Source organism: Penicillium odoratum (assembly GCF_028828045.1).
Source record: "Penicillium odoratum strain IBT 22623 chromosome Unknown utg000004l_segment0_segment0, whole genome shotgun sequence".
Classification (NCBI taxonomy): domain Eukaryota; kingdom Fungi; phylum Ascomycota; class Eurotiomycetes; order Eurotiales; family Aspergillaceae; genus Penicillium; species Penicillium odoratum.
The window spans coordinates 203,804-225,990 of record NW_026643146.1 but is presented as its reverse complement, the minus strand read 5'-3'; the positions used below and the strand labels follow the sequence as shown (position 1 = coordinate 225,990).

General features: G+C 47.7%; 10 protein-coding genes across 10 annotated transcripts; 6 read left to right on the top strand and 4 right to left on the bottom strand.

The window, feature by feature from the left end:
- Positions 1–153: 153 nt before the first annotated feature.
- On the top strand, positions 154–1,003 carry N7520_004340 (ADP-ribosylation factor family protein; the record flags this gene model as incomplete). The annotated part of the gene is made up of 2 exons (XM_057138274.1): positions 154–202; positions 288–1,003. The coding sequence occupies 2 exons, from the start codon at positions 154–156 to the stop codon at positions 1,001–1,003; spliced, it is 765 nt and encodes a 254-aa protein (XP_056996481.1).
- Positions 1,004–1,783: 780 nt separating this feature from the next.
- N7520_004339 (phosphatidylinositol N-acetylglucosaminyltransferase subunit A/GPI3) lies at positions 1,784–3,489 on the bottom strand (the record flags this gene model as incomplete). The annotated part of the gene is made up of 5 exons (XM_057138273.1): positions 1,784–2,777; positions 2,833–3,221; positions 3,277–3,311; positions 3,371–3,402; positions 3,473–3,489. The coding sequence occupies 5 exons, from the start codon at positions 3,487–3,489 to the stop codon at positions 1,784–1,786; spliced, it is 1,467 nt and encodes a 488-aa protein (XP_056996480.1).
- Positions 3,490–3,810: 321 nt separating this feature from the next.
- N7520_004338 (putative ATP-dependent RNA helicase DBP6) lies at positions 3,811–6,273 on the top strand (the record flags this gene model as incomplete). The annotated part of the gene is made up of 1 exon (XM_057138272.1): positions 3,811–6,273. The coding sequence occupies one exon, from the start codon at positions 3,811–3,813 to the stop codon at positions 6,271–6,273; it is 2,463 nt and encodes an 820-aa protein (XP_056996479.1).
- A 412-nt stretch (positions 6,274–6,685) lies between these two features.
- Positions 6,686–8,547, top strand: N7520_004337 (low-affinity glucose transporter HXT3; the record flags this gene model as incomplete). Its single annotated transcript, XM_057138271.1, has 4 exons — positions 6,686–6,743; positions 6,797–8,075; positions 8,129–8,328; positions 8,390–8,547. 4 exons carry the CDS (start codon positions 6,686–6,688, stop codon positions 8,545–8,547), a joined length of 1,695 nt encoding a protein of 564 aa, XP_056996478.1.
- Positions 8,548–9,741: 1,194 nt separating this feature from the next.
- On the top strand, positions 9,742–11,699 carry N7520_004336 (cytochrome P450; the record flags this gene model as incomplete). Its single annotated transcript, XM_057138270.1, is given in 8 exon segments — positions 9,742–9,940; positions 9,993–10,122; positions 10,173–10,323; positions 10,340–10,364; positions 10,444–10,593; positions 10,671–10,918; positions 10,976–11,247; positions 11,309–11,699. 8 exon segments carry the CDS (start codon positions 9,742–9,744, stop codon positions 11,697–11,699), a joined length of 1,566 nt encoding a protein of 521 aa, XP_056996477.1.
- Positions 11,700–12,311: 612 nt separating this feature from the next.
- On the top strand, positions 12,312–13,336 carry N7520_004335 (uncharacterized protein; the record flags this gene model as incomplete). Its single annotated transcript, XM_057138269.1, has 5 exons — positions 12,312–12,353; positions 12,404–12,556; positions 12,607–12,713; positions 12,766–13,079; positions 13,140–13,336. The coding sequence occupies 5 exons, from the start codon at positions 12,312–12,314 to the stop codon at positions 13,334–13,336; spliced, it is 813 nt and encodes a 270-aa protein (XP_056996476.1).
- A 524-nt stretch (positions 13,337–13,860) lies between these two features.
- Positions 13,861–14,438, bottom strand: N7520_004334 (uncharacterized protein; the record flags this gene model as incomplete). The annotated part of the gene is made up of 2 exons (XM_057138268.1): positions 13,861–14,274; positions 14,337–14,438. The coding sequence occupies 2 exons, from the start codon at positions 14,436–14,438 to the stop codon at positions 13,861–13,863; spliced, it is 516 nt and encodes a 171-aa protein (XP_056996475.1).
- A 287-nt stretch (positions 14,439–14,725) lies between these two features.
- Positions 14,726–16,605, bottom strand: N7520_004333 (uncharacterized protein; the record flags this gene model as incomplete). The annotated part of the gene is made up of 6 exons (XM_057138267.1): positions 14,726–14,907; positions 14,959–15,365; positions 15,418–15,639; positions 15,695–15,941; positions 16,012–16,361; positions 16,421–16,605. The coding sequence occupies 6 exons, from the start codon at positions 16,603–16,605 to the stop codon at positions 14,726–14,728; spliced, it is 1,593 nt and encodes a 530-aa protein (XP_056996474.1).
- Positions 16,606–17,917: 1,312 nt separating this feature from the next.
- cpdS (uncharacterized protein) lies at positions 17,918–19,633 on the top strand (the record flags this gene model as incomplete). The annotated part of the gene is made up of 4 exons (XM_057138266.1): positions 17,918–18,232; positions 18,288–18,708; positions 18,761–19,290; positions 19,340–19,633. 4 exons carry the CDS (start codon positions 17,918–17,920, stop codon positions 19,631–19,633), a joined length of 1,560 nt encoding a protein of 519 aa, XP_056996473.1.
- A 225-nt stretch (positions 19,634–19,858) lies between these two features.
- N7520_004331 (uncharacterized protein) lies at positions 19,859–21,267 on the bottom strand (the record flags this gene model as incomplete). Its single annotated transcript, XM_057138265.1, has 5 exons — positions 19,859–20,202; positions 20,258–20,466; positions 20,527–20,691; positions 20,741–21,051; positions 21,106–21,267. 5 exons carry the CDS (start codon positions 21,265–21,267, stop codon positions 19,859–19,861), a joined length of 1,191 nt encoding a protein of 396 aa, XP_056996472.1.
- Positions 21,268–22,187: the final 920 nt, after the last annotated feature.

The following is a 22,187-nucleotide window of genomic DNA, read 5'->3' as shown; positions in this document are numbered from 1 at the left end:
CCCTAAACCCTATATGCCGGATCCGGATGAGGGGGGAGCGGGATGAGAGCAGTTGGAGATCAGAGAGAAAGCCTCGTCATCCCTCCATGATATGCTTAATTGCTCGGTGTCGATTCACTGTTGATCGCGCTAGCTTGATAAAGCTCCGCGATCATGTATCACCTGGCTAAATCGGTATATCTCTACGCGACTAGCAAGGAAGGTACGGAGATTATCCCGGGGACTTTCCCAAATCCTTCCCCCCAAGATGCCCGCAATAGCTCGCTGACCATCGGGATATTATACAGAGTACTCCGTCCTATTACTTGGTCTGGACAATGCCGGGAAAACGACCCTCTTGACACAAATCAAAGCTCTCTACCAACCCCGAGCAGATGGCGCCCCCGCGCCCAATCCCGGGAAGACCGTCCCTACCGTCGGCCAGAATGTCACCACTATCTCATTACCGGACATAAACCTCAAGATATGGGACGTTGGTGGTCAGATCTCCATGCGTGGTCTTTGGCAGAGCTACTATACCAGCTGCCACGCGATCATCTTCGTGGTCGACAGCACCGACGTGGGCCAAGACTCCGATATCACACGACTCCCTTCCGCTGCCGGACGACGCCCCAGCTCCGTGTCAGGTCCAACTCGCGGCAACACAAGCAACAGCGACTTGTTCTCAGAGCAGAATGTTGGCACCAACGCCGGAGGAAGTGAATTCGGACGTCTGGACGAGTGTCGGCAGGTGCTCGAGTCCGTCCTCCAGAGCGCCGACGTGGCTGGGGTCCCGATCCTGGTGCTGGCCAATAAACAGGATCGCGAGGATTGCGTCGAGGTGGTCAGGATAAAGGAAGGATTCGTGCGCAAGGTTTTTGAAAGCGACACGGGTACAGGAGTTCGAGATAGTCGCGTGCTGCCGGTCAGTGCGTTAATGGGGTCTGGGGTGCAGGCGGCAGTGGAGTGGGTACAAAGCCGTGTTAAGTGGAATAAAGAGGGACGACCACCAGTGATGCGTTGATTGCAGACTAGGAGTCGAACATACATTGATTTGCATGGCGTTTCTTTTTGTGAATGGTAATACGGGCGAGATCAATTATTTTCAATGGATCGGGCTATAGCCCATTTGTATAATCGGGTGTGATGTATATAGGGTTATCTTTGGATTCGCTCTAGGAAGCGTGTTAATATCAACAAGAAGCATATAGAACAATGTCCTCAATTCTCGATTCCTCATGGATAACAAGACAAATAAATTTGTTGCATCGTCAAGGTCAGTCCCAGGTCATCAAGCGACAAGGACATCATCACAGGTCAGCCGAATCCTGCAAGAAATGTTTGTGAAATCAAGAAAGCTCGGAAAATCTCTGTACTTTCTTTACCTTGATCTACATCACCACTTAATTTGATGTCACTCTGCGTTGGACGATCCCTACCAACCCACAACTCGATGCATCGAGCATTGTGCCCTCCCATTGAGCGCACATACCTTGAAAGTCACTCGCAATCGATTGGCCCTGCATCTATGAGGTCAACTTCAAGAACCTTGACGCTAAGCTTTGCCTGTGGTGTGAACTGAACAGTAATAAAGCCATAGCAAGTTCGACATCCGCATAGCAGTAGATTCAATTACGATTTACGAAACTTTTGAAACCTGAGCACATAAAACACAACCACAAATATTCAATTGAGACAGATTGAGTCTTTATTACCATTATTTAATGATGCAAGTATAGATAGTTATGTACAAGTCGTCTCACGTGTCGATAGGAAATGGAATGAAGGAAGCTCGATCAAGCTATTATCCATGTCGTCGAGTAATCGCTGACGGGCGGGACTTTCCCTCTGGTTGCTTCCTTGGCCAACTTCTGGCAATGTCGATGTTGGCCCTAGGAAACCACATCTCAAGGAATACATAAATGAGAAAGTCGATAACGACGCACAGACAAAATAACTTGCCAGCCCAGACACCGCAGCCGTAGTATCGTTTGAGCCGATCAATGAGGGCAAAGCTGCGTACTCGGTCTCCGCTGGCTTCCCATCCTTGGCCTGGGTAGTAGCCATAGAATTCCTCAGGGCTGATATCGCCTGTAATGCCTTCGTAAACTCGCTCTGTACGTTCGGCAACATCCCGCCATGAATACATCATCTTCACTTGGTCGTGGAATCGGTCAGTCCGTACTTTATTCGAACGTAGCGCAGCGATTGCCTTGCTAGTTGCAACGACCAGATCATCCTCCTCGGGTTTCGCAAACGTGGTCATATGCTGGGGAAGAACCTCGGGGATACCTCCCACTCGGGTGCAAACCACATACAACCCACAGCTGGCGGCTTCGACGATGACCGTTCCGAATGCCTCCGTCAAACTGGGGTGTAGGTAAATGTGTCCTCGAACCATTACATCCCGGACCTCCTCGTGCCGCACTGAGCCAAGCATCTCGACCTTGTCTTGAAGAACATTCCGCTCCAGCATTTGTTCGAGGTCGATAGCCTTCGGCCCTGAGCCAGCAATAATGAAACGCGTGTTGGGATTTAGAGCAAGAATTCGTGGAATCGCTGCAATCAAAAGGTCTGTGCCCTTGTTGTAAAAAAGGCGAGAGATGACGACGATCGTGATGGTGTCATCAGGCCCGATTGGCGTTGGCGACGGCCGTGGATCCGCTGGAGACAATGGCATTTGATCCGGTCCACGAGGGGTAGCTGAGAGCGGACAGAAGTTCTCTGCAACGACGGCATTAGGGATGACTGACACCATTAGAGGATCTAATGAGGCTCGGAGGACGGTGTTCTCCTTGCTAAGATGAGTTAGCCTTGGACCACCTGAACGCAGCCACCCTTATGATAACATACCACGTATGACTGACGCAGATCGCATGATCGACATCACTTAATGTAAACTTGAGAAGCTTGTTGGTGAGAATGGAGGCCGCGTCGGCGAATCCAAAGAGGGAGTGATCGGTGAAGACGGTTCGCAACCCCATTGTGCGGGCGTGGAGGATAGCTTCGCCGCAGAAGCTGCTGAGACTTGCATGACCATGAACAATCTCGATTTGTTCTCGAATGACAATGTTGCGGAATATGGGAAAGAACGAGAAGACGGTGGGGAAGGTGGTTTCGCGGTAGATGACGAAGAAGGGAACGTGGTAGATCTTAAGGCCATTGGTGAGGTATCGAACCCCAGTGCGGCCTTTGTATGCATGAGTGATGATAATGACTTTGTGTCCACGATCAATCAGTTTCTAGCAGAATGTTAGACTATGAACAGCCGTAGTGGATCTTGTTTGCAAGGCTTACAGAAGATAATTGATAGATGTGACTCTCAATCCCCCCTGGTGCCAATTAGCATCCCAAACACGACACGAGCTGCATTTCAATATTTGGAACATACCTGATTGTGGGAAGAAGAAGTCACTGACCATACTGCCATTGAAAAATCCATATTAGCTCTTGTATACTTCTGTCTCTCCTGAGATGGATCAAAGGGACTCACGCAATGTTATATGGCATGATGGCGGTAGTTCTCGGGCAAATCGTTCCGAGAGAATAAGATGATTGTAATCAATGTCTTTTCCATGGCGAACAAGTCATTCCGCTTTCCAGAACAGCAGTCCAAATCATTTCCCGGCTCTCTTTCATTTGTACTTGTTAGTAGAAGCCGCCCGCACTCCGCATGGTCACCGGCGGTGAAACTGGGGCGGTGACAATATGATCGTTTCTGCCGGCACAAAAAACATCAACGAAATTGGAATTTGCTCCGCACCAAAGCTTCTTAAGAATGCAAGCTCAAAAAGAATGACCGGATCTCAAGCGCCCGAGTCGTCCACCAAGATGACCACAACCCCCAACTCGACCAAGCCTTCTAAACGGAAGCGCGACTTGGATGTACCACAGGCGCAAATCTCAACCCCAACAAAGAAGCACAAGAAGCGCAACAGTCTCTCTGCCCCAGCCAACGACGATGGCACCGCCAAGAAACGCAAGCGGGTCAAGGATGCACTTCAAGGTGAAGATACCTCGAAATCGATCCAGAAACAAAGTGTTGTCTCGCAAGACAGCAGCCAAAAGGATACTGCAAACCCGGACCGCGTTAGTGCTAAGGAAGCAAAGAAGTCAGAAGAGAGCAAGCGAAAGAACCCTAAGAAACGTGACGCAACACCTCAAGAGTCTCCAGCTGTGAGTGTGAAGCCTATATATCCCCAAGAGATGGAAGTCTCGGACAATGAAGACGATGGAAAAGCCTCGAAAGCCAAGCACGCAGGAATTTATTCCAAGTTTGAACGAACAAAAGCTGCAGCCAGCAGATTGGCGAAGAAACAAAAACCCGAGGAAATTCAAACGACCGAGAAAGTCATTGAGCCAGTCATTGCACAAGGCCTGGAACCGTTGCCCCAGCCCGAAAACCCGCCTGAGCTTGAAATAGCTCCGACCTACTCTTCTTTACCCGCCTGGCTAGCGGACCCCGTACGGGCATCAGCAAAAGAGCGATCCAAATTTGCTGAACTGGGCATCAAGCCTGAGTTATTGCGCATCCTCGACGAGCACGATTACAAGGAAGCATTTGCTGTTCAGTCTACGGTGATTCCTCTCCTCCTGAATGGAAGCAAGAATCATCCCGGTGACCTGTGTATCTCGGCAGCTACTGGATCCGGGAAAACCCTGTCTTACGTGATTCCACTTGTCACCTCCTTGACACCCAGACCTGCATCACGATTGAGAGGACTCATTGTGGTTCCTACGAGAGAACTAGTGAAACAGGCTCGGGAAGCCTGCGAGCTTTGTGCCTCTGGATCGCGCCTTCACATCGGAAGCGCGGTTGGAAATGTAGCCATCAAAGAGGAACAAAAGCTCCTTATGAGGGTAGACCAGGTCCACAATCCTGCAACTGTTGCGCAGCGCCAGAAAATTGGCCTGCAAGGAAATGAGTGGATGGACTTCAACCTAGAGGACTGCGTGACCGAGGCAGTTGACTCGACCGGATTTCTTCCGGGCTACATCCAACGGCCAGAGCCCAATGTCGATATCCTTATCTGCACGCCTGGTCGTCTGGTGGACCACATCCGCTACACCAAAGGCTTTACCCTCAAGCATCTGGAATGGCTCGTAATTGACGAAGCTGATCGATTACTGAACGAGAGCTTCCAGGAATGGGTGGAGGTGGTCATGGCGTCACTGGATGCACGCCAAGCACCCGAAACCTTTGGGCCTGGTGGCAAGCTTTTGTCAGACCTCGGCCTTCCAATTGAAACCAAGCCCCCTAGGAAGGTTGTGCTGAGTGCCACTATGACCCGTGATATTTCCAAGCTCAACTCTTTGCGGTTGGCCAACCCGAAAATGGTTATCATTGGTGCCGAGAACACCATGGATCCCGAGGATCCGTCTGCCGCTAACGCCGATGCCCATTTCACCTTACCTCCCACCCTACATGAGCGCATGGTTGCTGTTGGCGACGAATCTGAGAAACCATTGTACCTTCTTCGCCTGCTTCTTTCGCATATCAACATTGCTGTCGATGCCAATGGCTCCGTTGACACATCCGACGACAGCTCTAGCTCTGATGACACCAGCTCCGATGAGTCGGATGACGATACCTCGTCCTCTGGCTCAGACTCGGACACAGACTCGGACTCGGACACAGACACAGACTCGGACTCGGACTCGGACTCCGATTCCGATTCCGATTCAAGCTCTGATTCATCGAGTGACTCTGAAGATTCGGTTTCCGATTCTGTCGACCTTGTGCCTGAAGCCAAAATTTCACCTACTACCGTTTTGATCTTCACCAAATCCTCTGAGTCTGCATCGCGACTTTCTCGACTCATCTCCCTTTTCCACCCTCCGCTTGCCAATCGCATGGGGACAATCATCAAGTCTAGCAACTCTGCCGCATCCCGCAAGACTCTGACAGCTTTCCGACAAGGGCGGATTTCCGTTATTGTGGCCACAGATCGAGCCTCCCGTGGATTGGATCTGCCCTCATTGACGCATGTTGTCAACTACGATGTCCCTACTAGTGTCACCACTTACGTGCATCGTGTTGGACGAACCGCTCGTGCTGGCCGAGAGGGTTTCGCATGGACCCTGGTCGCTCACCGCGAGGGGCGTTGGTTTGCAAACGAAATCGCTGCCAGCACTGACGGTCGCATTACACGTAAGACTACGATTGACCGAATCCAGGTCAAGCTGGATACTCTGAAATCGCTTCAAACCAAGTATGCGTTAGCACTGGACGCGCTGGAGAAGGAAGTTAAGGTGGGCAAGGGACCTAAGTCCCGAGCAACAACTAAGGCCTGAGTCCCCCATGGATTTTCTACATGATTCTCTGTATGCATAGCGTTGATATCTTACTGTAAAAATACAATGATTTGAGCCACAAGTGCAGCTCGAGGTATTGATGCACATATATGTATATATTCCAACGACGTCAACAGCGCAACCCTTGCTTGACATGAGTGCGGATCCTCCAAAAGCTACCCAAACAGGATCAAATTCCTTCTCTTAAATATCCGGGGTGCTGTTGCCCCAGTTGCTGTGGAGAAGTGGAGACTTCCAATGTTCTCCGGGGAAGAGAATCTGGGGCTTTGACATGGATCGGAATAAGTCCGACCAGAACAACAGCCACCAAGTTCAAATACTGATCGCTGTGACTCCTGAAGCTTTCCTGTCATTTACTGACAGAACCTGTGGTATTTCAGGATATCTGGATATGGAGAAACAAGTCACCCATGAAGGGGACTATATCCCTGACCAGTCGGTCTTCCGACGTATGTACAGATTCACCAGACTACTTCATCGACTTATCCTAAATCAATTCAAGCGGAATCTCCTTATGCACGTTACATCCCGGGTGGATTCTCTCCATCTAGATGTATGAGCCTTCAAGGAAAGGCCATGACTTATGCCATTTTTCTCTTCTCAGGGTGTGCCATTCACTTTTTCGGATACGACACGGCTGTGATGAGCCAAGTCAACGACAATGAAAATTACATTGAAATGATGAGTATTTCTGGAGGTAGTGGTCGGGATGCTGCGGCCATAGGTGGTCTGGTGTCTCTTTGGTTTGGAGGATTTGCTCTTGGTACTATATTCACCACCATAGGACTTCACGAATTTTGCTTACAGATTCCAGGCGCCTTGATTGTCGGAAATATCGCCGACTCCATTGGTCGACTGAAGACCATCCAGCTAGGCTGTCTATGGGGAATATTCGGCGCTGCATTACTGGCGTCAGCACAAAACATCACTTGGTTTGCCTTTGCAAGGGTAATCAGTGGGGTTGGATGCGGTCATCTCAATACCATAGTACCCGTGTGGACATCAGAGCTGGCTGATCCTCATTTGCGAGGTGCATTCGTCGCTGTTCAATTCACGCTGGCCATGGTTGGATCCACGGTAGCTTACTGGATGGAGTTCGGCTGTACAAAAACGCAGTCTTTCTCATTCTCCTGGCGCTTCCCTCTTGGTTGTCAAATAATTTTCCTCATCTTGATTCTCCTGGCTGCACCGTTCTATCCCGAATCACCTCGACATTTGGCCAAGACTGGTGATTTAGCAGGGGCTCGCTCTGTTCTACAAAAATGTCGGGTTGAAGCGGACGAGCAAAAAATCGAAACGGAGATACAAGAGATTATCGTCGCCATTTGTGCAGAAGCAAAATCCACTTCTAATAGCTTCTACAGCATGCTCTTCATGAGAGACAAACTACACACTCGCCGGCGCGTGATAATAGGGTGTGGGGTACAGGTGATGCAAAAATTGACAGGAATTGATTTCATCGCAGTCTATGCACCTGACATGTTCTCATTGTCTGGATTAAAAGGTGACAAGCCCGCTTTGCTAGCAGGAGGGAACTGGTTTGGATACATTGTGAGCCTGGCGCTATCGATTTATCTGTGCGACCGAGTTGGCCGACGTTGGCTAATGTTGACCGGCTGTCTATTGATGGGCATCGTACTTGCTGTTGGTGGTGTGCTTTCATACGAGACCATATCCCAAACCGCCAGTGATCCAGTCTTGGCCAACAAGTTCGGTTCATGCGTTGTAGCCATTCTGTATATTTACACTTTCATATACGGCAGCACCTGGCTGACAACTTGGTAAGAGAGCTCCAAAACACCCTGCTTATTCGAGTGTTGCTGATTTCACCAAGCTGGGTTTATCCCACAGAGGTGTTCCCGCTGGCAAGTCGAAGCAAAGGCGCTGCATTGGCAACATTCGCATTCTCTATCGCAGGTGGGACGATTAACATCATTATTCCATACCTCATCAATGCGATCGGCTTTTGGGTCTTTATTCTCTTTGGATTGATCAATCTTGCCCTACTAGTGCCTATCTATCTTTTCTATGTTGGTGAGTTTTATGATAACTTCGATGCACTCTACACTCCAAAAACCAGGCTAATTTTCTTCAGAAACTGCCAATCGCCATCTTGAACAACTGAATATTCTGCTCTCCAGTGACAGCTGCCTGGCGTGGAGAGCAGAGAAAGACTTTATTAAGAAAATGAATGAGCAAGACGATATCCTAGGTGACGTCCAGGAGAAGAATTCTGTCGAGCAAGTAGCATAACGGCTTGATATTGATAAGATAGGTTTTCTACATCATCTTGCGCATATTTGTATCTATCATCACAACAGGGAAAGCCTCAGCACGAGTCTTGATCTTCCAGTATCCATCTACATGTAAGTAATATTAGATCATATTCTTCCAAGGTTGTTCAGGATGTAGTTGTCTGACTTTCGTGGGAAAGTGACAACACAGATAGTCCGTAATGATTGTAATTGACCATTCATCAGTCCCTACTAGCCTTGGAGTACTTGGATAACGTAGCGAGAATATTGAATTCGCTAGAGTTGGCGTAGACACTGGATGAGCGGGAGGCATCCTATACCAATGTGTATTCACCTACCCTATCTTCTATTCAGTCTACCCTCCAGTATTCTACCATATCTCCTACCGCACTCTTTTTTAGCTAATGAAGTACAAAAAATGGAGGAGAAGTGGAAGGAGAAAAGGAAGAAGAAGGGAAGGAAAGATAAAAGGCGTGTGGGCGTTTCGAACAGTTTTGTAAAATTCTGCAGTATGATCAATTAAAAGAGGGGTAAACAGTAGCTTGTGGGGAAAGATTGTGTTTGGTAATAATATTGACACTTTGATCTAAGTCTTAGTCGCTTGCCGACTTAATACCAGCGTACATGGGAGCCATGTCCTTTCTTTCACAGAGGATCAATCCTCACCATGATTGCAGGTTGGCGAGGATAGCCGCCTTATTGTGAGGTGCGGCCCAAAGATGAAAGTGAAAATTTGTCGAGCCGATCTAGTCGCAGTAAGCAGGTGAGATGCGAAAGTAGGTCAAAGGTTAAGTGACCTAATAAAGCACTCGAGTCCGGATGGAGATACAGAGTGCGGGAATAACGCACGGCAAGGGCGTAAATTATTTCAATTCCAGACTATCTCAAAATACATTCGTCATGATAAGGGGACCCAGTGGCACTTTCTAGGCTCACTCGGGCCGTGTTACATGCAGCAGAATATGAGAGAAGCCTATCATTAAAGGTTCTTTCCTGGACTCATGCATGATCCCCACCACCCTATCACGAGAATATGGTTTAATCCCTGATCAGTGTCTTGGTCTGCAGGTAAGGTTACAACAAAGACGCGGCCCCTCCTTTTGGAAACCTTTAAACACAGCATGGCCGAACATACATACCCCTCTTTTATGAGTATCTCAATTTCTGATTTCCACCAAATCTGGCAGCTATCATGTTTTCAATGCTTTGGACGAGTGTATTAGTGGCCCTTGCGGGTTTTTATGTCTTCATCCGCCTACGTGGTCGTGCAAGGCAAGATCTGGCTCTCCCTCCGGGGCCGCGTCGAACAACCATCATTGGCAATCTAAGGGATCTACCAGGCGCAGATGAACAGGACTGGCAGCACTGGCTAAAACATAAGGAGCTTTATGGTACGAAGAAGAGGATTGTATGGTTTCTTGTTACTAACTCTGTTCTCAACAGGCCCTATTAGCTCACTTACTGTGCTAGGTAAACACATAATCATCCTAAATGATGCCCAGTTGGCAGTTCAGCTTTTAGAAAAGCGATCTGCTATTCATTCTTCGCGGTTGCAACAACATTTCACGGAAATGTATGAAAAGAATACCGTGCAATGAGAATTTTGGCTTACCATACTGCTAGGTCGGGCTGGCAATATGTTCTTGGGGCCCTCAGGAATCCAGAGCATGTCAGAGCTACACGCAAGTACTTATATCAAGAGATTGGTTCGAAAAATTCTGTTGCTTGCTTCAACGACGTTCAGGTAACGGAAGTCAGTCGTTTCCTGCTAAGGGTGTTGAATGACCCAGAAAATCTCCAACATCATATCCGAAAGTAAGTTCATATAACTGTATGAGACCGGAGTCTCGCCTATTTCTTGTAATGGCTAATAAGAGAATTTCAAACATTAGAGAAGCCGGAGGCATAGTGCTGAAAATTGGATATGGTTACACCATCAATCCCCATTCTCGAGACCCACTGGTTGATCTGGCTGATAAGGCGATGGAGGATTTCTCCTTTGCCTTGATCTTAACAGCATGGGCCGTGAATTTTGTTCCAATATGTAAGTGTGATTGATTAATCCTGTGATAATGTTGGTATCTCATAATCTTGAATCTCTAACTGCTCAACTACATGTAGTGAGATATATACCTGCTTGGTTCCCCGGCGCAGGCTTTGTAAATGTCAGCCGCGCCTATAAAATGAGAGCAGAGGCATTCAGCAAGGTCCCATATGAATTTGTGATGAAACAAATGAGTAATGACAGCTTCAAGCCATCGTTTCTGTCCAGTCTCATTCAGAGAAACCCCGCCCTCAGACCGGGATCCGATGAAGAGAGGATAATCAAATGGAGTGCGGGCAGCTTATACGCTGGAGGTGCTGATACAGTGGGTGAAGAATTGATGCTGTTCTATAAACTTTTGAGACTAACCATTTGAGCCTAGACGGTATCCTCAATTTCTAGTTTTTTCCTTGCGATGGCCTGCTACCCCGAAGTACAATACAAGGCCCAGCGAGAGCTGGACGCAGTGGTTGGGGTTAATCAACTCGCGCAATTTGAGCATCGAGAGGACCTTCCGTATGTCAATGCATTGGTGAAAGAAGTCCTACGGTGGCATCCAGTCGTACCTACAAATGTCCCACATATATCGACCCAAAATGATACTTGTAAAGGATATTTCATTCCAAAAGGATCATCGATTGTGGCCAATATCTGGTAAAGTCTTGAAATCCTGAGCGGAGTTGTTGTTCTTTATTGACCTCTTGAAACCACGCAGGGGTTTCACACACGATCCAAAAGTCTACCACGATCCTATGAATTTCAAACCAGAACGCTTCTTGGCTGGTACCAGTGGCTATCCAGAGAGAGATCCCCATATGCTTGTCTTTGGCTTTGGCCGTCGGGCATGCCCGGGGCGCACATTGGCCGATTCGAATATTTTCCTGACCATTGCACAATCGCTCAGCGTCTTCAACATTTCCAAGCCGCTGAACAGTGCCGAGTTGAAAGATGTTAAGTTTCTTCCTGGAGTCATCAGCCATCCTGCTCCGTTTAAGTTATCTATTCAACCAAGAAGTGCGGCGCATCAGGACTTGATTCAATCCCTGGAACATTCGTTCCCATGGGAAAAGGGCGATTCTGAACTACTACCAAGTATCGATAGCTAGGTAAATAAGTAAGCCCTGGGGGGTCTACTTATCTGATTAAATATGAAAATTTGAGTATTTCATCGAGCCGTCAGTCGCTGTAGTTGGTCTTGTCTACCGAAATAGTAGATCATATGCCGCTGAAATTCACTCTCAAACACTCCGGCCAGCGGAAGAGGCCACCAGATTACAAATATCAAACATATAATGGCGACAAAAAGTCCAAAGATAGTACTCAATGACAAGGCCCAATATAGGCATTTGCCCCACTAGATGTGGGTCGATAAGGCTGAAGGTCTCCCGAATTCGCAAATAGTTGCCTTGACTCATGACTCAACCAATCAACGGGCTGTAAATAAGCCCCAATTCATTGAGTATTTGGTAAGCACATGAGATCATCACTTTGTTTTGGCCAAACTGCCTTCAAACTGCATAGAGACCGAAGGTCCGAGATTTCAAGGATATGTACGTACGATAGGATTACCAATATGTGTTCGCCCGGGCGATAGTTCAAAATTTTATATATACTGCCTGCCAGCCCGACAAACTACATACCATGACCTTCCAAGGCTCAGCTTGAGGGTCTCAACATTGAAAATTATCTGCGGATTTATTTCAAAACAAAACTTCATCATGTCTTCGTATCTCATTACTGGCGCCAGTCGTGGTCTCGGGGTAAGTGACGAGATGTTGGTGTATCCTCGTTAGTAGATTAACATGAACAGTTCGAATTCCTTCGTCAACTTTCACGGGATCCCAATAATACCATAATTGGTCTTGTCCGCAACAAGGCTGCAGCCGATGCAAAGGCCAAGGAAGAGGGGCTTGATCACGTTCACATGGTTGAAGCTCAGTACACTGACTTGGCATCCCTGAAGGTATGTGTACCCATCTGACGAATATCGCGCATGGTGCCAATTCCATCCAGGACGCTGCAGAGGATGTGAAAGCCATTGCGGGCGGGAGTTTGGATTACCTCATCAACAATGCCGCCATCATTTCTCATGTCAGCGCATGGAAAACCTTGGGTGATTTGTAAGTACTTACGATTTTAACGAGCGGGCAAAGGATCCTAAAGAATAAACAGTGAAGATGATTTCGAGACTCTGGAAAAGGATCTATGGGAATCGTTGGAAATTAACCTTCTTGGCGCCATGAAGACCATAAACGCCTTCCTTCCTCTGATCCGCAATGGCAAAGGCAAGAAAATCATCACCATCTCCAGTGGAATGGCAGATATCGACCTTATCAATGCGACGGAGGTGGCATTTGCCGGCTCTTATGCTATTAGCAAGGGCGCTGTCAATGTTGCCATTGCCAAGTACAATGCTCTTTACAACAAGGATGGCATTCTCTTCCTCGCCGTAAGCCCCGGATATGTATCGACGGAGCGAAACAAAGGTAAGTCGACCGAAGGACCCGGAAATTGTCATACATGCACATACCAACATTCATTTTTAGTAGAAGCAGCACCGGAAGATGCTCACAAGGCAGCTATTCTTGTAGGGAAGTTTGCTGAGTATGCGCCGCACTTTCAACGCCCTCTAACACCCGAAGAATCAGTGATGGCTGTGATTTCTGTGATGGATAAGGCCTCCATCACGAATGGAGATGGCGGCGCCTTTATATCTCACCTGGGGAACAAGCAGTGGCTGTAATCGGGTGGAACCTTGAAACCCCATAGAGCTCAGCACAAACTCAATTGTTCATATCAGGAATAGTCTCAGAATTCTGAATAAGCCGAAATGATATCACACCAGAAGGGACAGTGTGAAGCTTATTGTTACATCTGTACGAGTAGAAAAAAGAAATCAAAAAAAGTGTTTGGGAGATAGGTCAATGCAACAGGTTATATGATGATTTCTTGGATTAGACAACTTGAGATTATCAACTGGGAGAGCAGCATCCTCATCGGGAACAGGGTAGTTGTTACTGTAGCTTGCTAGTCATGTACCTCTTTTCGCTGGACATGGCATTTAATGGTGTTTATGACAAGAACGACCACTCGAAGAGCTTGAGGAGCTCGAGCTCGAACTCGAGCTAGAGTCACGACGCTTGTGATGCTTGTGGTGTTTCTCTTTCTTGTGTTTCCTTTCCTTCTTCTTGTGGTCCTTGCTATTTTCAAGACCATTTATATCAGCATTGGAGCCGAGCAGGGAAATGATTGCCAATGTCAGAGCACTCACATCTCATGGGTCACCATGTTCATTCCCACTGCACCCAAGACCGCGCCACCCGCAGTTCCAAGGAAACCACCACCAAGTTTATGACCCGCGAAGCCTCCAGCAGCACCTCCAATTATCGTTGATCCAAGTCCTTTCTCCCCTTCTGGACCTCCAGGGCCAGCTGCATAGCCGGTTTGACTCTGAGATGATCCACCAGTCCCGTAATATGACGCGTTCGCGCCGCTTTGATATCCTTGGTTGGGGGCGTAAGGCGAGTACATACGATCTTGGTTGGGCGGTTGTGGTGGGTCTTCATGGGGGCCTCCAGGTTGATAAGTTTGTGGGTATTGTTGGCCATATGGAGGCAAGGAGGCTGAATGATTTTGGTGAGGCGCAACGTGTCCACCATACGGTTCGCCATACTGCTGCGGCTAAATGGAATATAAGTAAATGTGAAACGTAAAGCGATCAACTTTCTCAAGGTGATACTCACTGCGGGGTTGTAGTACTGTTGCTGTGGTAGAGAGCTATTTTGGTGAGGCGGATAGTAACCTTGGCCTTGCTGGCCATAGTACCCTTCTCCGTAGTTTGACATCGTGATTCGAATGATTTCTAAAGAGAAAGAGATTTCGTTCAATCCACAGTGGGAAGGAAAGATAATAAATACACGAGCACAGCCTCACCCCCGTGGGGGCCAGAGGCGCAGGGTCCACATTGCCTCGTGTCATACGCTAGAAGGATAATGAGGCAGTGTAGGCAGTCTAAGCCCTCGTTTTGTTTGGTTTGTGGTAATTTATTTATTTATTTCTCTGTTTACCGTCATCCGTCATCTCTCAACAGGTGCTATAAATCATATATCAAAACAGTCGTGGACATACTGTTTCATTTTACCCGCTTATATGTAACCACTGTTGTGCCATCTGAGAGAACCTCGTGGTCGGGAACCAGGCGATATTTCCCAATCGTAGGAAAGATCTTTCGCCAAAAAGCCCAGTAAATCACCCCAAGCAATAGTATAACAATTCCGACCACACTAGACAGCCAGTACGGGAGCGAAGTATCGCCTACAATTATTAGCATCAAGTTCGCCCTCTTGGTTCACGGCTTCAACTCACCTTTACCACCGGGCGGCCGGACAAATGGAGCCACCAGCTGAAAGCCTTGTCCTGCCATGAAGAACAGAGCGACAGGCCACCAGGCCCGGAAAGGCCTATGCAGATTCGGGGCTGCCCATCGAAGATAAAAGAGTCCAAGGACAACCAAAAAGTTGATCACGCTGGCGGGATATCCCTCCAGGTCCAGAATGAAGTCGTACGCATCCCCGAATGGAATTGCAATAATGACAATAAATGATGGAATGAAATGCAGCAGGAGTCCAGCTGATGGTGACCCAAAGGGCCAGTTTGATGCCCAGAACTTGGGGAACGGAATAACCCCTTCCTTTGCCAGCTCCTGGTTCACTCGAGCCTGGGCAAATGTAACAGTCAGGACATTACCAAACGCGGATATAGCTACTAGGGCACTTTATCTCTCGTTAGAGCAAAGCAACGAGGTCCGTCGGGAATACTACTGACCTTAGTGCACGCTCAGCTGCCGAGCCGAACACCTTTCCCATGAAAAAGGAAGCGACTGTAGTACCGCTCTCGGCGATCTCCTCTGGGGTAGCGGCGGCGTAATAGGCAACATTCGCTAGAATATAAAGAACACCACAGATGGTTAGTCCGATAGGGGCCGCTATTTTCACAGTTCTGACAGGATTGCGAATTTCGTTCATGACATATGCCGCATTAGACCATCTAGTTCGTCCTGTCAGTTCCAGAGGCAGATAATCAATGATCACTGATCACTTACCCCGAAAATGAGTTCAAAACTTTAAAAAGCGCGATTGCATAGAGGTTGCTTGAGGTTGCTGAGCCTGCAAAAGAATTGCGGAAGCTGGAGTAGGGATCCGGTATACTAGACACTCGGCCACTGAGGACGACCCAGCCAGTAATGACAATGAATAGCAAAAGGACCACTTTGTACAAGCCAAGTATATTCATCCCTCGAACGCCCCAGTTCGGTAGAAGAGTATGCAAGAGTGTGATGAAGATAATCACTAGAAGAAAAGAAGTAATTTAGTATATATCCCAAGCGTCGAGTAAACCGGCTGGAATTTTGGTGCTAACCTGCAATGGCAACACCACGCTCTTCCCACTCTGAAGCCTTCTTTCCTGCCGCCACCCACACGTAAGACGCGAAAACCACACAGCCTGAGGCTGTGAAGCCTAAAGCCACTGCCTGCACGGCAAAGACCACTGTAATCAACAGCTTCGGCTGGCGATAAACGGCTTCTAAATAGACCTTCTCTCCACCACTTCGTGGAATCATAGAACCCATCTCAAGCCAAACACAGAGACCTGAAGCAGCCAGAAGAAAGCCTAAGACCCACAGGAGCAGGGCAGCGCCTACACTCCCAACGCTTTCAGTAACGGACGATGGCGTGGAGAATATTCCAGTTCCTATGATGCGCCCAACGCTGATCATTGTTAGAAAACATACCCAGGTATTCATAATTATGTTCCAGTTCCGACATACATCAGAAAAATGGTTGAAAATGTACCGAGATGACGGCCCATTCCCCCACGAGTATACTCCTCATAATTCAATTCTCCTGCTTTTGGCGTTGAATCATCATTCACGATATCCACTGAGTTTGCGTTGTCCAGGGCCTTCAACGGTATGGGGGTCTCTTCGCCCGCTTGTTTCGTTGGCTCCGTCATGCCGGCAGCCTAACTGGGATGTCACGACTCTTTCGCGCGACAGAAGTGGAACAAACCGTCACCAAAGAAAAGCCGATGACAGAACTGGACAATCGGGTTCTTTATAATAGCTAGGTGCCGCAGCTCAATGATTCTGAAACTTTTGCTTTGTTGTTATCGGCGCCATTATTGCGTGATTCGGTGTTACCGCGTCTTGCCCCTTCCGGGCCAGGTGCATGGCATGAATCCCAGCCAATCTCATTGGTTAAACACCGGGAAATACATCCTGCATAAGTATAGGAAGTCTTAATTGCGTTGATCTCCAACAGATCTACCGGTTAGATATTTAAACATCAGGCTGTAATTTTGGGCGGACCACTAGGCATCTCGCATCACGCACCCCTTGGTATAAGTAATCGTGGCGGTCTTGGTAAGAACAATACGGGTGAAAGAGATCGGAATAAGCACAGTCGTACCTCTCCACCAGTTTCACGCTAGTGGCCTTATCGTGTAGCCTCGGGGCCATTTCCCACTTTAGGTAAGCTTAAAAGGACATACTCAGCAAGCTGTCGAACAATGATCGGGGAAAGAAACAATACAGACTATCAATCAGATCTCTGCAGCTTACCAAGTCAAGCCTCGAAGAATCTAAACTTTTGCATGGAAGCCTGCACGAGACCCGGTCACCCGGTGCATTCTGAAGGAATGGAGCAAAACAAGGAATACCTTAAAACAAAAGATTGAGTAGCATTTTCAGTGAGCCATATAACACCTAGCACTATCCCTCAATAGTACAGCTATATCATGATTCATATATGGACAGGAGTTGCGACAGTGTTTATTATGTTTCTTTACTCAGCTGTTTGCACCGTTTGTCTTGATTGCACTCAAATGTTTTTCTGTTATTTCATACCCTGAAGAATATCCTAGATCTCCAACCTGGAGACCCTCTGGAGATTACCAGTTTATTCATGTTTGCCTAGAAGGACTCCGTCGGTGTGGGGATTTCCTCAGGGTCCGAACCAATTTTGGGGGCCATGACACCACCGCCTATCATGTCACCTTCCTAGTTGTCCCTGGCGAGGTTGCAATCTGCCCATGCGCCCGATAAACCCCGCTCCTAGGAATCCAATTATGGTCCTGGACTGGAGATCTACAGCCGAATCATGGAATACTCGATATCCACTCGCTGAGAAGTACAATTTCCAAATGACGATCATTCGCAAGCCAGATCCATCAATGATTCGACGCCAATGGTACTCTGGTAGTTAAATAGACCAGATGGCCCCTCTGGTATGCCCATCTACAATTTGTGATCAGAAAGCCCTTGGAGATGCTTTTTCTACCCACTTTGGCCGCAGCTCTGCTGACGACCACGGTCGCTGCGCTGCAGAGCCCCCATCGCAAGGCAGCAGTGCGGGAAACAGGAAAATCTCTGCAAAAGAGAGAAGCAATACGCGCAGTCACTTCTGACTTTCAATACTTGAATGAGAAGACGCAGAAATTCCTCGTCAATGGTACTCACTTTCCCCAAGTACCATTCGATATAGGCGAAAGCTACTCTGGTCTCTTATCCAACACCCCACATGGCAATTCGAGTTTGTTCTTCTGGTTTTTCCCTTCCACTAACCCAATGGCCGACCGAGAAGTATGCGCTGTTGAAGATGTCTTTCACTCAACTGAGAAGCTTACTTGCTATTTAGATCACCATCTGGCTAAACGGTGGTCCTGGCTGCAGCTCTTTGGATGGGCTGCTTCAGGAAAATGGCCCTTTTTTATGGCAATCTGGGACTTATGCCCCGGTTCGTAATCCATATTCGTGGTCGAATCTAACAAATCTCGTCTATATTGACCAGCCTGCGGGTACTGGTTTATCGCCAGGCCCGGCCACCGTGCAAGACGAGATTGATGTTTCAAACCAATTCAATGATTTCTGGAGGAGGTTTATTCAAACTTTCAGCATGCAGGGCTACAAGGTATATATCACTGGAGAGAGCTATGCCGGACAATACATTCCCTACCTAGCCGCGGGAATGCTAGATCAAAATGATACGACTCATTTCAATCTCAAGGGTATTCAAATTAACGACCCATCCATCAATGAAGATAGTGTGATGATCTATGGTGAGTTTTGAGTATGAAAAATATTGGATCGGAGCTGACAAACTCGATCTAGCCCCCGCGGTCGCGGCGTTGAATTATTTTGATCGCGTTTTCGGTTTGAACGACACCTTCATGGCAGATATCAACAAAAAGTCTGAAGCATGTGGATATAACAAGTTCCTCGATGAAGCTTTGACTTTCCCTCCGCCGAAGGACTTTCCCGTTGCCCCAAACCCCGATGAAGATGATTGTGATCTATGGGACCAAATTGTCAAGGCGGCAACCTATGTGAACCCGTGCTTCAATATATACCATCTAACAGACTTCTGTCCTTTCCTGTGGGACCAAATGGGCTTCCCCTCCTTGGCTGGTGGCCCGAACAATTATTTCAACCAGACTGCGGTCCAAAAGGCCCTCCATGTCCCCATCACCGATTACTCTGTTTGCGGAGGCGACATTTTTCCGAATGGGGATGGTTCGGTGCCAAGTGCTTTAGGTCCACTCCCAAGTGTTATTGAACGTACCAATAACGTGGTACTGGGCCATGGGTGGTTTGACTACTTGTTGTTCATGAACGGTAGCTTGGCCACCATCCAAAATATGGTGGGTCATTCCTGAAATATTAACCAGCTGAGTAAACTAACCAAAGTAGACATGGAATGGCCAGCAGGGGTTCCAACATGCACCAACTGAGCCTCTTTTTGTGCCTTATACCGATGCCTTGGATGCGGACGCAAATGGCAATGCAGAGTCTCCTTATACTGCCGATGCCGGCGCTGGGATCTTGGGGACAGCTCACACAGAGCGTGGTCTTACGTTCTCCACAGTCTACGGTTCTGGGCACGAAATCCCGCAATATGTTCCTGGTGCCGCTTACAGGCAGCTTGAGTTCTTGCTGGGTCGTATCAAGAGCCTCCAGGAAAGAGGCTCTTATACAACCCAGTAGTCTCTTGGGAGATGTATACTCTCAGACATCCCGAGCGAGGTGCACAGAATCACAGGTCAGGCAATCATGGGGAGGAAGCGGGCAGTGTGTGCATAAACCGCTCACGGCTCCGTAACATAATAATGGGGATATGGGAAAAGTTTATCCAGTATTGATCTTTGGTATCGCATGAACCTTTGCATACAAAACTTATATACTAGAATTAAACGACCTGAAATGACTCGATCAAATCTCCTCGCCATGCTCCTCACTTTCCTGTATTGGAACGGCCTCAATAATCGACTCCATGGCTGGGTTTGTATTCCAGATCCCATGTAACTTTAAGCCAACACTGGCCAGAGGATCAATCCATTGCTTTCGCGATCGCTCAACACCTGCTCCGATGCTCATTATCTGGATATCCATGGCAGATTGCATTCGTGGGACATTTGTGTCAGGGAGCACAAAGTCAACAATGATAATGCGCGAGTATTGTGCCTCCTTGGCAGAGATAGTATTGAGCAAAATTCGTTTGCAAATCTTATCTGGCCAGTCGTGAAAGACTGCTCTAAAGTAGTACGCTCGGGCGTCTTTGATGGTTAGTCAGGAAGACAGCGGATGAAGAACCGTGGAGGGGGGGCTTACTCCTGACAGGCTGTTGGTCTAGGAAACTGTAGGCCATGGTTTCTATTCCCTTTTTGTCCACGTTTTTTACCATTCTGGGCAGATCTTGAAGGAGTCGGCCAGGAAGGCTGGAATACCTGGCACGAAGAATTTCCAAATCGTGACCTTCGTTACCACCTATATCAACAAAGAAGATAGCCTCCGTTTTGCATATAGCCCCTTCCGTCAGTCTTTCCACAGGTTATACGTCAAACCAATTTGGCTTGCCTTCACGTCGACTCGACATGTACGAGTTGAAGAGAGACTGATGCTTCTTGTTCTCATCAAGCCATTCAAATTGGCTTTTCCCCACTGCCCACTGCATGGGAGACTTTGAGTATTCCCCTGGATTTTTGTAGTTGTTGAGGCGGAGATATTCTGGAAGGTTTGACAGTGCAGGAACCGTCAGATCGTATCTGGTGTTGTCAGCCAGAGAGAAACAAGGCAAATCGAAGAAAATATTACATGCAAGGGACGCCGTCACGCCCGATCGGTTTAGTCATCGCGAGGGTCTTCTCTGATGGATGGTAGACCTCTGCTTCGATGCTCAAACACAATCCTAGAGATGTTATCACCCGCATGAGGCAACCTCGATAACGGTGAGCATGCAGTCGTCTTTCCTTGAGTTGTGGAGGGGACTCACTAACCAAACCTCGATTAGCTCCCGTATGAACGGCTATATCCGTTGTCAAGATGCCTTCTTCCTTGAGACTGTTGATAAGGATTGGGAATATGCCGAAATCAACCACAGTCCTCAACGCCGCATTTTCCGGAGGCTAAAGGTTGACGACGTAAGCCGAGATTCTAAGAACTACTTGGAACTCACGCACCTGGTATATCAGACGCAAGATGGTTTCGGTGGGTGTCTCCACGACCAACTTGAGCTCATCGACAAGTTGAAGGAGGTGTGAATGACTATAGCCATTAGAGGATGATTCTTGAGCTTCTGTCTTTATCTGCTCCGCTAACGATTGTATGCAAGAAGTCGTCATTTTGAAATGCGGGATGTCTGCAATGGCAGTGTGTTGAAAATGAGATTATAGAATTTCTGAGGCACTTTGAAAGGAAATCAAACAAGCTTTTATACTGCAACCTGAAGTCTGAGTAGATGAGAAATGGGTTGCTCCGATCTCGCTCTGCCGAAAAGGGCTGGATCGTTCAAAAATGTTCCAAGCCAGTGGTGCCATTGTCGATCCTTGCCTGTTATTTTGGAGACGGGAAATCAAGAAGCAACTAATACGTTGATCACCGAACTTTGTTGGGGCGAGATACCCATTGTTATGCATTTCGGACCATCTGATAAGACTGATACTGCTTTATCTGATCGCGGCTGGCGCGAGTTAAAATCTTGGCAAAGGATGATCATAACATGATTACTAGCCCGTTGCCTTCCGACTTATGGAGATTTCTTGGATATTGGCTATACATTGACTTATATGAGGTCCACTTCTCTCGGTTTCGTGTGCCAATCACCAGATGCGCCCTACTTAGTGCGAAGTTGGGAGACATACTTTAAACATATATGAAGAAAATCCGTTAGAAAACTTATACGGGATGAAAGATAGCATGATTTTCAATGCCTGATCCGGATGGCAATTTTGGAAGTCGTAAAAAATGCGGATAATCGATCGGATAACTAAGAAATACTTGCACGTCTCCTGCAAAAACGGTCGACAGAATGCCACTTCACCTCTTACACCATTCTATCTATTCAACACAGCTCTTCAGGTCCACTTGATGCTTGTCTTACAGGCTGTTTTCGCCCCTTAAGGTCCCGCCTGTTTCCCCTCCGTGGTTGTGAGTCTCAGTATTACCGATGTCATCGTGAATTCCGTAACGGAGGGATTGTGTGCCTACAAGTGGTGGTCAATACCGGTATCACCAAAAGACATTAATGTCTCGGGGATGATCG